At 40.7% G+C, this 13,655-nt stretch overlaps 1 protein-coding gene across 4 annotated transcripts in view; it reads right to left on the bottom strand.

The window, feature by feature from the left end:
• Window positions 1-13,655, bottom strand: part of KCMF1 (potassium channel modulatory factor 1) — a 74,136-nt gene that overhangs the window by 3,750 nt on the left and 56,731 nt on the right. For all 4 annotated transcript variants that reach the window (XM_068564356.1, XM_068564353.1, XM_068564354.1 and 1 more), the window contains 3 exons: window positions 8,234-8,335; window positions 5,159-5,333; window positions 2,217-2,499 (listed from right to left, as the gene is read on the bottom strand). In XM_068564356.1, the coding sequence (XP_068420457.1) occupies window positions 2,217-2,499; window positions 5,159-5,333; window positions 8,234-8,335 (560 nt within the window). The remainder of the gene's footprint in view (window positions 1-2,216; window positions 2,500-5,158; window positions 5,334-8,233; window positions 8,336-13,655) is intronic.

Genomic DNA, 13,655 nt, shown 5'->3' with positions numbered 1-13,655 from the left:
CCCAACTTCATTTGGGATCTAGAAGTAACTGCAAAGCTTGTAAGGAGCTTCAAACTGGAGTTAGCAAAACTAGTTGGCTCCATTACCAAGAGACTGGAATCTGACATAGACACTTACACAATTGCTTTCTAAAAGGTCAACCATTTTTGGATCCCAAAGAAACTGTGTCCCACCATCAGTTCCAAGGCAACAGGAACAGGAATTGCCCCTGGTCAAAGAGACCAAAGACGAGGCTGGAGCCCTACACATATCACATGACAGCTGTGTGGCCAGGGACAAGGATTTCCCCTTGGAAACATCGCAGACCCTCTGCTAGCCCTGAAGATTCTCAGTACACACGTTAATGTATTTGAAGTTCTGAGACGCCCAAGAGTAAAAATAAACTATTTGTTACTTAGTTTTGCCCAAACTTATTCATCAGGAAAAAAAACTTGAACATAAATAACTATTTATGTTTCTTAGAATATATAAAGTTCCAGGGAATATTTTTGGGGAAATATTGCCTTAGGTAAACCATATGAGTCAGGATCTAATGACACAATGAAAGATGTAGGAAGTGGTCTACAAGTTGCAAGGTACTATGCAACATACAGTATCAGATGACAGAAAGGGGGCCTTCCAGAAGCTACAAACCAGAATCCAAGGAAAGCACTCAGAGGCCACCCATACTGTGCCCTGGTTGCTGGCTGTCTGGTACAGAATAACTACATAGAGAAAAGTCCCAGGTCAAGCTCACTGAGTCTGGAGCTCAAAAAACAAAAGCAAAACCAGAGTGGAGCAAAGGTGGGAAGATGTGTTTTCCAAGGGGCAGTGGGGCAAGACATTCATTCCACCCCCAGGCCAGCGAACCCTCAGCAGACACACACACTGGTAGGGCTCCTTTCTGAGGTAGGTACCTAGATCTGTGGCTCTGTGCTTTCTTTACGTTGAAGCCACATTTTCTGGTAATAATCAATCAGGCACAGTTACTCACTTTGCAGAGATAATCCAAAGGTAAATTTCCCACTTGAAACTTCCTCCTTAGAACCATACCAAATGATAATAAGTACCATTAATTGGGCTTTTATTATATGCCAGATACTGAGCCAGACCATACACATACCTGTACTCCATTTCATCCTCAAAACAATTCTCATTCTAATGCGGCAAAACTCATGGAATATTATAAAACTGAGGTTTGGAGAAGTGAAGTGACTTGCCTAAGGTCCAAACTAGTAAAAGCTGGGGCTCTTGACAGGGGTCCTATTTGCAGAGATCTGCAAACATTTTTTATTCTGCATCAACAATATGTTATTTACAACTATACACATGTGCCACTGTACTAACAGAGATGTTTAAAAGCATGAGATAAAAGAAATATACATAGAAATAGTGTTTTCTTCTAACATCTAGTTGTCACACACATTACTTTTTGGAGATAACTGATATATTACACTAATTTTCTTCTTCGTTTCACAGTTTTTAACTTTATATTCCTCTCTATTCCATTAAAAGTCCAAATTAGTCCAGGTTCATTATCTGTTGAGCCTACGTCTACTCATTACTGCTCTTTCTAAAATTCTTTTATTTTTAAAAGTCACATAAAATGCCTATGAGGTCTCAGCAGAGGAACATATTTGGTTGCTAATGGTAGTTTTCAGAAGCAAATAAGAACTCTACTCCATCCAGCAGAGCCATTTACTGTGTATACTAAGTATTTTTTACACTGTGGTGAACCATTTTTTTTAAATAGTTATTTTGTGTTCGCTAACCATAAAAATTTAAATTCCATTTCTTTAGAAATTCTCAGGAGAAAACCACCACATTATAAAATCTTCTCTTGTACTTTTGGATATTTCACAGCAGACTGAAACTGGCAATAAAAAGACAGCAATGTTAATTATGACAATAAATGTACCTAGTATGTCCCATATATGTAATGATACGATGTTTACATCTTATGGGCAATATGGGAAAAGAAATTCATATCAGATGATGATACACTGTTAGAACAAGACCATCAGCATTCCTAGTTTATCTAAAATAAACTATTATTTTTCATATTTTTAAGGAAATACTGAATATACAGTTTTGATTAGAGATCTGTGAGTTTTAATGGTTTGATCAAAGGCCGAGTCTTTAAGAACACATATAAGCACAAAAGAGAAAAGGTCATCTCAGGCTGCGCGGTGCTAATAAAATACTACTTCTCAAAGTTACATTAATAAATGAACTACCTTGTTAAAAGAAACTGGGAATTCTGGATAGTTTGCTGACTGCTTTCTGTGTTAGCTGTGTTGGTTGTTGCTGTGGATTGTGTGATTGTAGTGGTGACACTGCTTGTGTTAGTACGCCGGGTTGCGTTGCGTGCAGTCTCCAGTTGTTGCCGTGCTGCCTGGGCGTGCTGCCGTTCTAGCTGCAGCTGCATCTGCAGTTGTTGTAACTGAGAAGCGGAAGGGCCAGAGGAATTAAGCTGTCCTCCTGCAGAACGTCTCACTCCTGACAACTGGGATAAAAGCTCTGCCAATGGAAATGAAGACATTAATGTCTACTTCAATATGAGGAAAACAAAACGCTACAGATCATTCTTTTACCAGAGGAACATTAAAAATGATCGTCAACAGGAAGGTAACCTGTGGCAACATACAGTTTCAGCTTGGAGCTTAATACCTTTTAGGATGCCTCCTAGAGGCAAGAGTTGTTGTGTATGTGCTGTGTATGAGGAATGCAAATACATATGAATATTAGCTCACATACAATTATTTTTAAGCAAAACATAGCAAATTGTTTTTTAAGTTGTTTGCATAATGGGCTGATTTAGTTACACTTTCTCTTAGTATTTTAGTAGGCTAAGGTGGCTCATCTACTGGTCCAGTCATAACATAAACCCTCTCAACATGAGCTCCATGAAAGCAGGGATCAAGTCCACTGTTTACGATATTCCTGGTTCTTAAAACAGCACCTGACACATAGTAGGCACTCAAACATTTATTTAATGATTGAATGACTCTCAGAATTAAATCCAAGAGACCTGCATCATTTCTAACTGTGACGGTTGTACACTTGCCTCTGCCTTCTTTCTCTGGAACCTTCTGGTACTGCTGTTTGAGAGCCCCAGAGCATCACTGCAGTGAGGACCACCGGTGATGCCCAGTGAAGCTGATTAGCTCCCGACTGTACAGCCTATTTAGACTCTCTTGTTTGAACAAGGCTGTGCTCCTCAGGAGCCAGGTGGCTCTCTGTCCCTGCCTTCTCATCTAAGTGAGGTGCAGTAGTTGCCTTCTCCCATGTGGAGGGTCTACCTGGCTTACATGGATTTGATGATTGCCCTTTTCAACATTCCTAGGCTGGCAAAGCTCTTCACCATTAAAATTCATTTCCAGGGCACATTTCTGCCTTACTGCTCACTGTTGTTTTATCCCAGGGGCTCTTAACACCATTCTTTCATATAGTCCATCACTAACATAAACTAATTTTCACTGACAGAAAAAAACTGAATGGAGAAAGTGTCTCAATTTTGAATTTTGCCCCCAGCAATCACATTAACTTTTAGAGCCTGTTACCAAAGACAGCAGGTAAATATTCCTTTTGGATGAAGAAGTATTTTTTAAAATTCCCAAAACTCAGTTTTTTGGGGTTTAATCCACATCCAAATGCCCAAAGCACGTTTGGAATTAAAATTTTACACTGGCTTCCCTGGTGGCGCAGTGGTTAAGAATCCGCCTGCCAATGCCGGGGACACGGGTTCGAGCCCTGGTCCGGGAAGATCCCACATGCCGCGGAGCAACTAAGCCCGTTCACCACAACTACTGAGCCTGTGCTCTAGAGCCCACGAGCCACAACTACTGAAGCCAACGTGACACAACTACTGAAGCCTGCACACCTAGAGCCTGTGCTCGACAACAAGAGAAGCCACTGCAAGGGGAAGCCTTGAGGTGAGAAGCACCTCAACGAAGAGTAGCCCCTGCTCGCCGCAACTAGAGAAAGCCCGTGCACAGCAACAAAGACCCAACGCAGCCAAAAATAAATAAATAAAATAAATCTATTTTTTAAAAAAGTTAAAAAAAAAGATTTTACACTGAATATCTCACATTTTAAGGAAGATTTTATGAGTAACACTGTTGCTACTTTCGATGGCAGATTTATACGCAGCAGCATTTCAGGTACGCGTCCCACTGTATGTACACATTTCGGACCTGTACAGGCTCCCTGGACTCTTACTGCCTGCCAGTGCTTACTGAATCTTTCAGGGTCTCAGGCTACGGTGACTTCTGACATTTTGACTGTCAAACCTTGTGCTTTGCTGCTGGCTTCCCAGGTTGGCCGTGCATGAGACCAGTGACTTGGCTATGAACTACATGTTCAAATGTTGTTGTTGTTTTTTTAAATAATTTTTTTTCTAACTATCTATCTACCTATTTATTATTTTTGGCTGCATTGGGTGTTCGTTGCTGTGCGCGGGCTTTCTCTAGTTGCGTCAAGCTGGGGCTACTCTTCACTGCGGTGCGTGGGCTTCTCATTGCGGTGGCTTCTCTTGTTGTGGAGCACGGGCTCTAGGCATGCAGGCTTCAGTAGTTGTGGCTCGTGGGTCAGTAGTTGTGGTGCACGGGCTTAGTTGCTCCGTGGCATGTGGGATCTTCCTGGACCAGGGCTCAAACCTGTGTCCCCCTGCGCCACCAGGGAAGCCCCAAATGGTTTTTAAAGTAAGATTTTCCCAAGCTATTAAAACACGAATGTTCCACAGTAATATAGTTCTCAAATCAAGGCAAGGACAAGACACTCCTACTTGACTTTCTTCCATGAGAAGAGCTTAATTCTTTAGTCCTGTCAATTAGTTTTCTTATCTGTGAGCTTGTGGAGGCTGAACCATGGAATTCTGCAGGTCTTTCAACTCTGAAATCTTCTCTGATTTTCTTGGGTTTCACTGGAGGCCATAAATAGAACATAGACTGTTCCTTATTCTCTTATACCTCTAAGTACTTAAAGAAATGCCAAAATACTATGAACTACTTTCTGTGGTCTACTTTAAACACATTTTATACTTATAAAATTTAGAGGAATTTTGTCAAGGAACATGTGGCATGTGATAAGAGACTAAGAATACAAATCCTACCAAAAATTTTTAAAGGGAGCCCCACCATCCCCAGCCATTTCCTTTATTAATGTGAAACTAACTTACCAGCTATAGGATCCATGGCTTCCCTATTGCTTGGAGAATATGAACTCTGAGAAGAAGAAAGTCCACCAGTAGAACTGCTAGTAAAGTGCATGTTTGATCTACGTGCACGAGGACCTCCCAATCCCCGGCCAGGGTGAAACATTCTACGTACATGTCGAACACCACTCGATTCATCATAACTCCAAAGTTAAGGAAAAAACTCAAGTATTTCATAGAAAGAAAAAAAAAAAATCACTCAAGTCCTTGCAAGATAGACATGCAGATTTCCCAAATTATAAGCATGTTAAAATAGCACATTTCATTTAGAATACAAATGGTACAACTATATCTATGAGGGCTATTAACTCTAAAAAAAGACACTCAAATATAAAGCAAAATGTGAGTATGTGTATACTGTGTGTATATTGTGTATGTGTGTGTGTTTTCAAAGAGAAAAAAAAGTTTCTCCAGGTGGGAAGAAGTTCCTTCCTAACACTGCCAAACGAGGTGAGAGGCATTGCCTGGTCAGACACCCAGGGTGAGACATTCTCTTACCCTCAACTCAGTACTGAATTCTATATACGTTCATACCGAAGTAACCACAAATAATAACCAGCAATTTTTTATATCTGGTGAGAACTGTGCTAATATACAGGCTAATCAAATCTCAATGAGCATCTGTAATGAGAAACGAACAGTTTAAATAATTTAAATTCAGGAGTAAAAGACTCCTTCTGGCTATTAGTTTTAATCTGGCAAGTTTTTTTTCTTCCAATGCTGCTGCTAAGCAGAAAACCAGATTTGAACTTCTTGTACAAGTGGACACAGAGAGAGTAACAGCACATTTATCAAGAAGTCAAAGTTCCAGCAGCCTCGACCACCTTATACACCTGCGTGTGAGTTACACTGAAGAAGGTCCTGAGGAGCAAAAGAGCTGCCAAAACTCATGAAGACAACACTGTGTTTCCTCCACACAGGTGAGTGTGAGTGTGCAAGGAGACTGGGTGAGCTAGGTATTGTAGCAGGGGAGATCTTCTTTCAAACCAGCCAACATATGGGAAAAGAATCTACAAAAGAGGGCATATATGTATATGTGTAACTGATTCACTTTGCTGTCCAGCAGAAACTAACACAACACTGTAAATCAACCATACTCTAAAAAAAATTAAAAAAAAAAACAACAAAAAACAAAGCAGCCAACAGACAGCTGTATAATGCAGATTAATTTTTGTGTTGACTTCCCAGCTTTGTCAGCTGATGGTTCAGGAGTCATGTGGGGACAGGTTGGGTGGCTCCAGGAAGCCCTCAGGCGCCACCGTAATGCACACCGTTTCATGGTGGTATTCATGACAGTGGCTTGGGTTCTGCAGAAAGTGATGTTGTGATCATCACACTTTGTTTTTAAAAAGTGTAAAAAGCGCACTTTAGGAAGAGTTCCATCAAAGTAGTTTAAAAAAAAAAAAAAAGTTTGGGTGCTTAAGAGGCTTAGAAACAAGTCACTCCCTCATGTCAAACAAAATTACCACACAGTAGCACTTGAAGTACCTGAAAAATCAGTTATATTTCCAGGAAAACTGCTATGCCAACATTTTGCTTTCTAGAACTTAATGATAATACTTGTTAGTAATCTAAAATGCAACACATGACTTCTTTTATTCTTATATTTTGCATAAGCTAATCTTTTCTTGGTAATGAAAGACTCATAAAAATCTTACAAAAATGCATGTAGATGATATGGGACATTCTACTGAATGGATACTAATTTCACTAGAGGCCCTTGAACTTGCTGAAAAAGTTATTTGCCTAGCTTCTCCATGAAGATGGAGTGACGCATGGATCAAGCATAACTCTGGGTATTGTTATAGGATTCTTTTATACAAAATGAGAAGTGACTCTAAGGCTAAAGTATTCTTGGCCTATTTGGATTTTCATATTCTCTTGGAAAAAACAAAAACAAAAACAAGCAAGCACCGCTTTCTTCGTTTTGCTTTTAGTGTTCCCTGCATTTAGGAGAGAGGAAGAGTGGGTTCCTCTGTTCTTTCAGTACTTGTCAAAGACTGGCTCAGTCCAGGCTGATATTCTAACTTCTCAGGATGGGTTCATATCTTTATCTTCCCATTAGTTTCCACTTATCTTCCCCTAACTCTAAAGGGCCATATTTCTAATTAGAAAATTAGGAATTGTGAGCAAGGGATGGGAGCTGTAGGACAAGAAAACCACCACACCAGTTTCTTCCTCAAATAAGTCTAAGCTTGAATTATGATTGCCAGGAGGCAAGCAAAGGAATCAGAATGAAGTCTGGCAGGGAGAAAGGTTGTGATTAGCTCTTGAATTGCTTCAAACTGCAATGAACACTAAAACCTTTACAGGAGAACAGAACCCTACGTTAATAGGTGATAGTTTCAGAAAAACAATTCAGAACTTGAAACCAGAAGCACCGAGTCTACAAAATTAATTTACTCTGGGGGGCCAGTAATCTCTTGGAGATTATTAGGGAATACTGCCAGGAACTGTCATGAGATTGGTTTGGGAGGGGAAGCAGAAATGAAAGTGGGAAAGGAATTTAGAGCTGGACCTGACCTTATGCTATCCTACTCAGAGACTGGGCAGGAAATGGCTCTCTCTGGAGAAGGAAACTCCAAAAGGGAAGGAAGCCCCACGACGCACACCTGCCCACCATCCAGCCTGTAACAGGGTGAGGCAACAGAGATCAGGGGCGGCAAGCAAATCCATCCTCCATATAGTTAATGAACTAGATTTTAATTTGGATTAGCATTTTCCTCTTTTGTATGAAAACACCCTCCTGAAGACTTATAACCTGGTCAAATTGTCTTAAAAAAAATCTGATGGTTAACGAACTAAAGATGACGAGCAAGGGAACTTTCACTTACTGAGCATGATTAATATAACAGTTATAGCACAGAAAAAGAGAAATAAGAAACTGCACCTCAACACTGAGTCACTCTTAGGAAAAGGTTAAATCAACTAAGATAGTCTGGAGGTTAGTTTTCCTCTTTGGGGATGTTGTCCTTAAAAATCATCGAAATGATAAATGTTACAAACAACTTTTCCCCCTGTTGCCTCTCGAAAGGATATTAAATCTCTAGGGGCTCTGTGTTCAAGTGTAAGATGAGCTGCAAAGTCATCCGTGACATGATTAGGATCGCCTCCAGGCAATGCCGCACAGATCGGACAAATCTGAAACGAAAGTAAAGAAAGCAGGTTTACTTATAGATGAACACTGATCAGACATCTTTCCGGATGAATACTTTACTGTACATTTTACCTTGACCAGGTTTTAACCAGGCAAAAACAAAGCAGATCCTGAACTAGTGAACAGCTGCGGAGGCTGAACAAGAACCGCAGGCATCAGTGCTGTGACTCCACCGAAGCAGACGTCTGTCAGGCTCAGACAGACAATTCTAAACACACAGGTCGAATCTGAGCTCTGGCAACGACTTCCAACAGCCTGGCCGATTCATCTGCATGGTCTAGTAACACAGTTTCCATAAAAATAGTTTTTTAGTGTGCTATTTAGTGCACATTCATGACTAAGTCCAGTCTTGATTGGTAAAGGCTGAGACATAAGCTTCCCTAAAGTAAGCTAGACTTGAGGGCCAACAGCCAAACAAGACAGCAAAGCTCTTACTAAAAACACAACTGCACGAACTTAAATACTTTGAATGTGGTATGGTAAGACAGACAATGACTACCGATAATATGCACATATGCTCTATCGATTCATGAATGGGACTTCCAAGGTGGCGAGTGGGTATGAGAGACCATTTTTAGAACTTTATTTCCCAGAAGGATGGGAGGTAGGACAAAAGCTTGGGATCAGAGCAAGGTCAAGGAGTAGAAGACAACTTCGCTGTGGGCCTGAGGGCAAGGGATAGAAGGAGAAAGAAGAAATGAAATAACGTGTCCACAGGCAGAGGAGGCTTGACAGGTTGGGAATGTGGTTTCTGAAACAGCAGTTTCAACAGAAGTGGTGAAATAGGAGGCAGGAGAGGGAAGGACAGGAAGAATGCACAACTTTCAGGGGAAAGCCCCTTACTCTTCCAGAAATCCAACTGGACAGATGATGGCCTAAGAGTGGTAGCCAAGCCTTGAAGTATGAAGAACTTCAACATTAAAGAACAGAACCAAGAAGAAAGGTCTGATGCAAAGGAGCACAACCAAAGGAAGCCGCAGGGCCTGGACAACGAAAGGCTTCAGCTTGCGCCCCTCCGGGGACAGGAGAGCTGAGGGCAGGATCCATCTTGCCAATACATGTGTCCTGTGCCTGAATTCTTTCACCTGGAGTAAAACTGGGCATCTGGTTGACCTTACTGCCAGCTCACAGCAGAGTGGGAGAGGAGAGCGGCACTGGAGAGGAGGCGGCAGGGAAAAGGCGAGACCTGGAAGGACAACACTGGGATACGGAGGGGAAAACAAACCACTCTGATTCCTAGAGCCTAAGCGAACACAAATCCCTATCCCGAATGACTAGAAAGCAGAAGTTCCCGGACTCTGATGTGATCCCAGTTCCTCTTCATGTGCAAACAGTCAGCTGTCCTGATTATCTGCCTCAGGACTCTGAGAAATATCCTCAAGAAAACCTAAAGTTGCTCAGGAAAAATAACATTTAAGCAAGACAGTGTGCAAAAGAATTAAGGAGGTCACGATGGGATATACTTGTGAGGCAAACGAGAGGAAGAATTAGATAGCTATGCCTGTGTTTCTTCAGAAGATGCCAGAAACGTGTTTTTTTTTTTTCCTTTTTTTGGTGCCAGAGAGAAAAGCAATTGGATCTGTTTACAAGTTTACAGATTATCAACTCTCTCCTTACCAGGAATTTGGGTTTTACTGTCTGTACCACTCCTGTGCTGTGACACTGTGGGGTAGAGTCTGATATACTTATTTTACTTTTCACATGTTTCTGTCTTGTCTAGCTAGATTGTAAACTCTTTGAGAAATGCAGGACAGCGTGATTTCTTTCTTGTTTGGGAACTGTGACCAGATTTGCTAAAAGCAAAAAGACCGACAATGTTTGGAGAAGCAGAAACAACCTCCAGTTGCATGTATGAGATTTTTATCCAAAGAGAAAATAACCACCAAAAGGAAAAGGCATCTTCCTTCTAAGATATTTCCTTTTGGATTGGCCTTTGGATAAAATCTATTTATAACTGGAACTGCACAAAGACAGCTACAGAAGTTGCAGTACTGTGAGGAGGCATGTCAATGAACTTAGATGAGGCAAGTCTCCTTGAGAACATGCATTCCTGGAAGGAAGACAGAATGGGAAAGTACAGATACCAAACATACTAAGAATGTCCTAATAAGACTGATAATCTCCTACAAACTAGAAAAGCACCTTTGAGTTAGGGATGTAAAATAGAAGGAAAATCAAGATCCTTCAATATTGTGTATTAATTTCAGTTCTGTAACTCAAAATCTTTTATATTTCACTGTAGGGATAAGGCAGGATGAAGGTATTCAGACTGCTTCACTTAGAGAGAAATAACACAAAAGCAAACACACGTCTCTAGTAACTAGGGATAAAGAGTTACCAAGGATAAGGAATTACTGGGGTAGGAGGAACACCTAGTTTGGCAGCTGGCACAGAAAAATCAAGAGGCTAGATGAGAACCAAGTGGAAGATGCTGTGACACTTGGGGCCACATGAAGCTAATTCAGATGAAGACCTGGAAGGGAAATCTAAGTGCTGATGGAACTGGAGGCCCGGTCACCTTACAAGTTTTTACATTTTATACTTAGCAAGCTAACTCATGTTTTAGGATTAAAACTTTGGTAAATCAAGGTTGTACTTTCTGAGAGATAATGGAGGGAACAAGAGGAAGGGAGAAAAAGAAGAGCAAAGTGGGGCAGGAGAAACAGAGAAGAGGTGCGAATAGAGACAGACGCCACCCTGCACCCAGGAGCACAAATGCAGCTTAGCTTTGAGTGTGTCTTTACTTCCATGAGATGGTACCTAATACCTTTTACAGGACAGGCAAATTCCACACAAAGGATAAGCTATTAACCCTAAAATTATGAGCCTGTCAACATTAATATTTATCATACTTCTACCGCCACATGATATAGAAATATCTATCACCTGAACAAGAAAATTCCATTAATTTTAAGCTAACACATTAGCTTAAAATTATGACAACACAACATTGTAAATCAACTATATTTCAATAAAATAAAAAATTTTAAAAATTACAACAATTTGTCAACGTTAAGGCTTACTGAATTGGCTTAAGTCAGTGCTTCCTAAACGTGCTAAGGATATAATTCATCTGGAGCATTTGTTAAAAATATAGTTTCCTACAAACGTATGGACACCAAGGGGGAGAAAGCGGCAGGGGGAGTGGTGGTGGTGGGATGAATTGGGAGATTGGGATTGACATGTATACACTAATATGTATAAAACAGATAACTAATAAGAACCTGCTGTATAAAAAAAAAAAAAATATATATATATATATATATAAAAAAATAGTTTCCTAGACTCCTGCCTAGAAAGTGATTCTAGGTTTGAGAATCTGTATTCTGACAAGAGTCCCAGTTACTTTATAATTAGAAAGTTTGGTAAATACTGCTTGAATATACAAAGGTACTGAAAAATAATACTTACCTTGTTGTATGAAACACCAAATGTTGTCATTAGCCACCCCTCCCCCACATGCTTATTCACAAATGTCCTTGCTATTCTCAGTCTTAGCAATCTTTGCTATTGCTTGAGTCTTCCCCTTCTGCGTCATCCTGCCACTGAGGGTCACCATCAGTCCTGCTTTTTACCTGCAGCACCTCTGGAAGCCGTTCCCCATGTACTGAGGTGAGACCCCATGCCAAAGACATAATGGAGTTTCCATTTTTCCACATGTTCCCAGTGCATGATGGCCAGTGAGTAACCAGTCAGTGCAGATTCCTAACACCAGTGGCCACCTGTGTGACCAATGTCTAGAACATACCTTCTGAAGTTACTATTCAACATGTAAATGCTAAGTCACTACTGAATTTACAAAACCTTTTTCCCTGTGACAGGCTATGTGCATTAAAAAGAAATCTAAAAGCAAGCGCCCCATACAATTATCAACCAGTCTAAAGCAAGTTCGGATCTCCCCCAGCTTCTTTCTTGAACTCGAAAACCCTCTCCAGGTAGCATTCTGTCTGGCTACTGTACAGTGCTTTAAAACAACAAGAGAGGAGGATTTAAGTTCCTATGATGTGGTGAGTTCTTTTCCTCTCTCTCTCTCTCCCTCCTTTTTTTGGATAGGCTTCATAATACACTTCTTGCCCATTTTGTTCACTGCTACAGAAAAACGCATTTTAAAAACTGCCTATCTGATCCAGCACATAACCTGGCCTTCACTGACGCTAGACTGCAGCATTATAGAGAGACTGGTCTTTCACCAAATTCATTCAGCAGCTGCTGGGGAGCTAGGGAGGTTCTTCACCATGAGGATGATCCAATTCGATGCATCACCTTCTTAGACCACTTGAAACTGCCCTTGAACTCAGATTCTGGGACACCATGCTTCTTCTCAACAGCAAACACCTTAAGTGAAGAAGTAACTGCCTTGGCAATCAGCATTTCTTGACTAGGTTTCTGGATCACAAACTTGATAAACTCATTTATTTCTTTGATCTAGTTTTACACCCATGAGAAACATTTTCCTTTTGAGAACACATGTTCAAAAGCTGTGATTTCCTTACATCATCTTCTATTGTTACTTTCTGGTGATACCAAATGTCTGAGGCATCATTTCTCTGATGATCATGGTCTTATAACAGGCAGCAAAAGCTTCTTTGTAATTTCTACCCTTTTTTGATCCATGTTCATCCACATAATCATTATGATTAAGTTCATCCTGTTTCAAAAGAACTACAGAATCACTCAAACCCTACCATCCTTCCCTTCCCAAATGAGAGCCTAGGTGCCAGGACGGTAGAGAAAATGTCACTCCTCTGTACAGGGGCAAACACTTCTCTTTACTGTCCACCAAGCCAAGTGGACAAATATTCTGGTTTTACAGGTTCTCTACTATCTGGCCTCATTTGGCTAATTCAGTGTTATTTCCCACTACTTCACACAACAATCAATGCCTTACCATCCTCTCCACCTCCTGTGTTCTTTCTAACACTGCATCTTGGTTCATGTCTCTTCCCTTGAGTAATACCATTCCTTCCATTCTGTCCACTTTTTGAAGTAACACCCATTTTTCAAGGCCTACCTCAAGTCACAAAGCCCTGACTCCTTCTTGCATTTTTCTCCAATTGTGTCAGAAGAGCTAGTTTGGTTTTTAGACATGCTATAAAGTCTGTGTGGGTAGAGGCCATGTTTTAAATTTATTATGCTGACAGCCATCGTGCTTTACTCCAAGAATCTGATGACTTCGGAAAGCACTACTTCACACTTGACATATTAGATGTAACGCTCTTGGTTAATAGTTGGAGAGACACATTGAGAAGTTAGGAATACATGAAGTCTTGGGAAGGACCAGCAAATGTTTCCCTAAGCTGTCCT

Source organism: Eschrichtius robustus, chromosome 15, assembly GCF_028021215.1.
Source record: "Eschrichtius robustus isolate mEscRob2 chromosome 15, mEscRob2.pri, whole genome shotgun sequence".
In the NCBI taxonomy this organism is placed as follows: Eukaryota; Metazoa; Chordata; class Mammalia; order Artiodactyla; family Eschrichtiidae; genus Eschrichtius; species Eschrichtius robustus.
The sequence above is the reverse complement of the archived record's forward strand: the minus strand, read 5'-3'. Positions and strand labels throughout refer to the sequence as shown.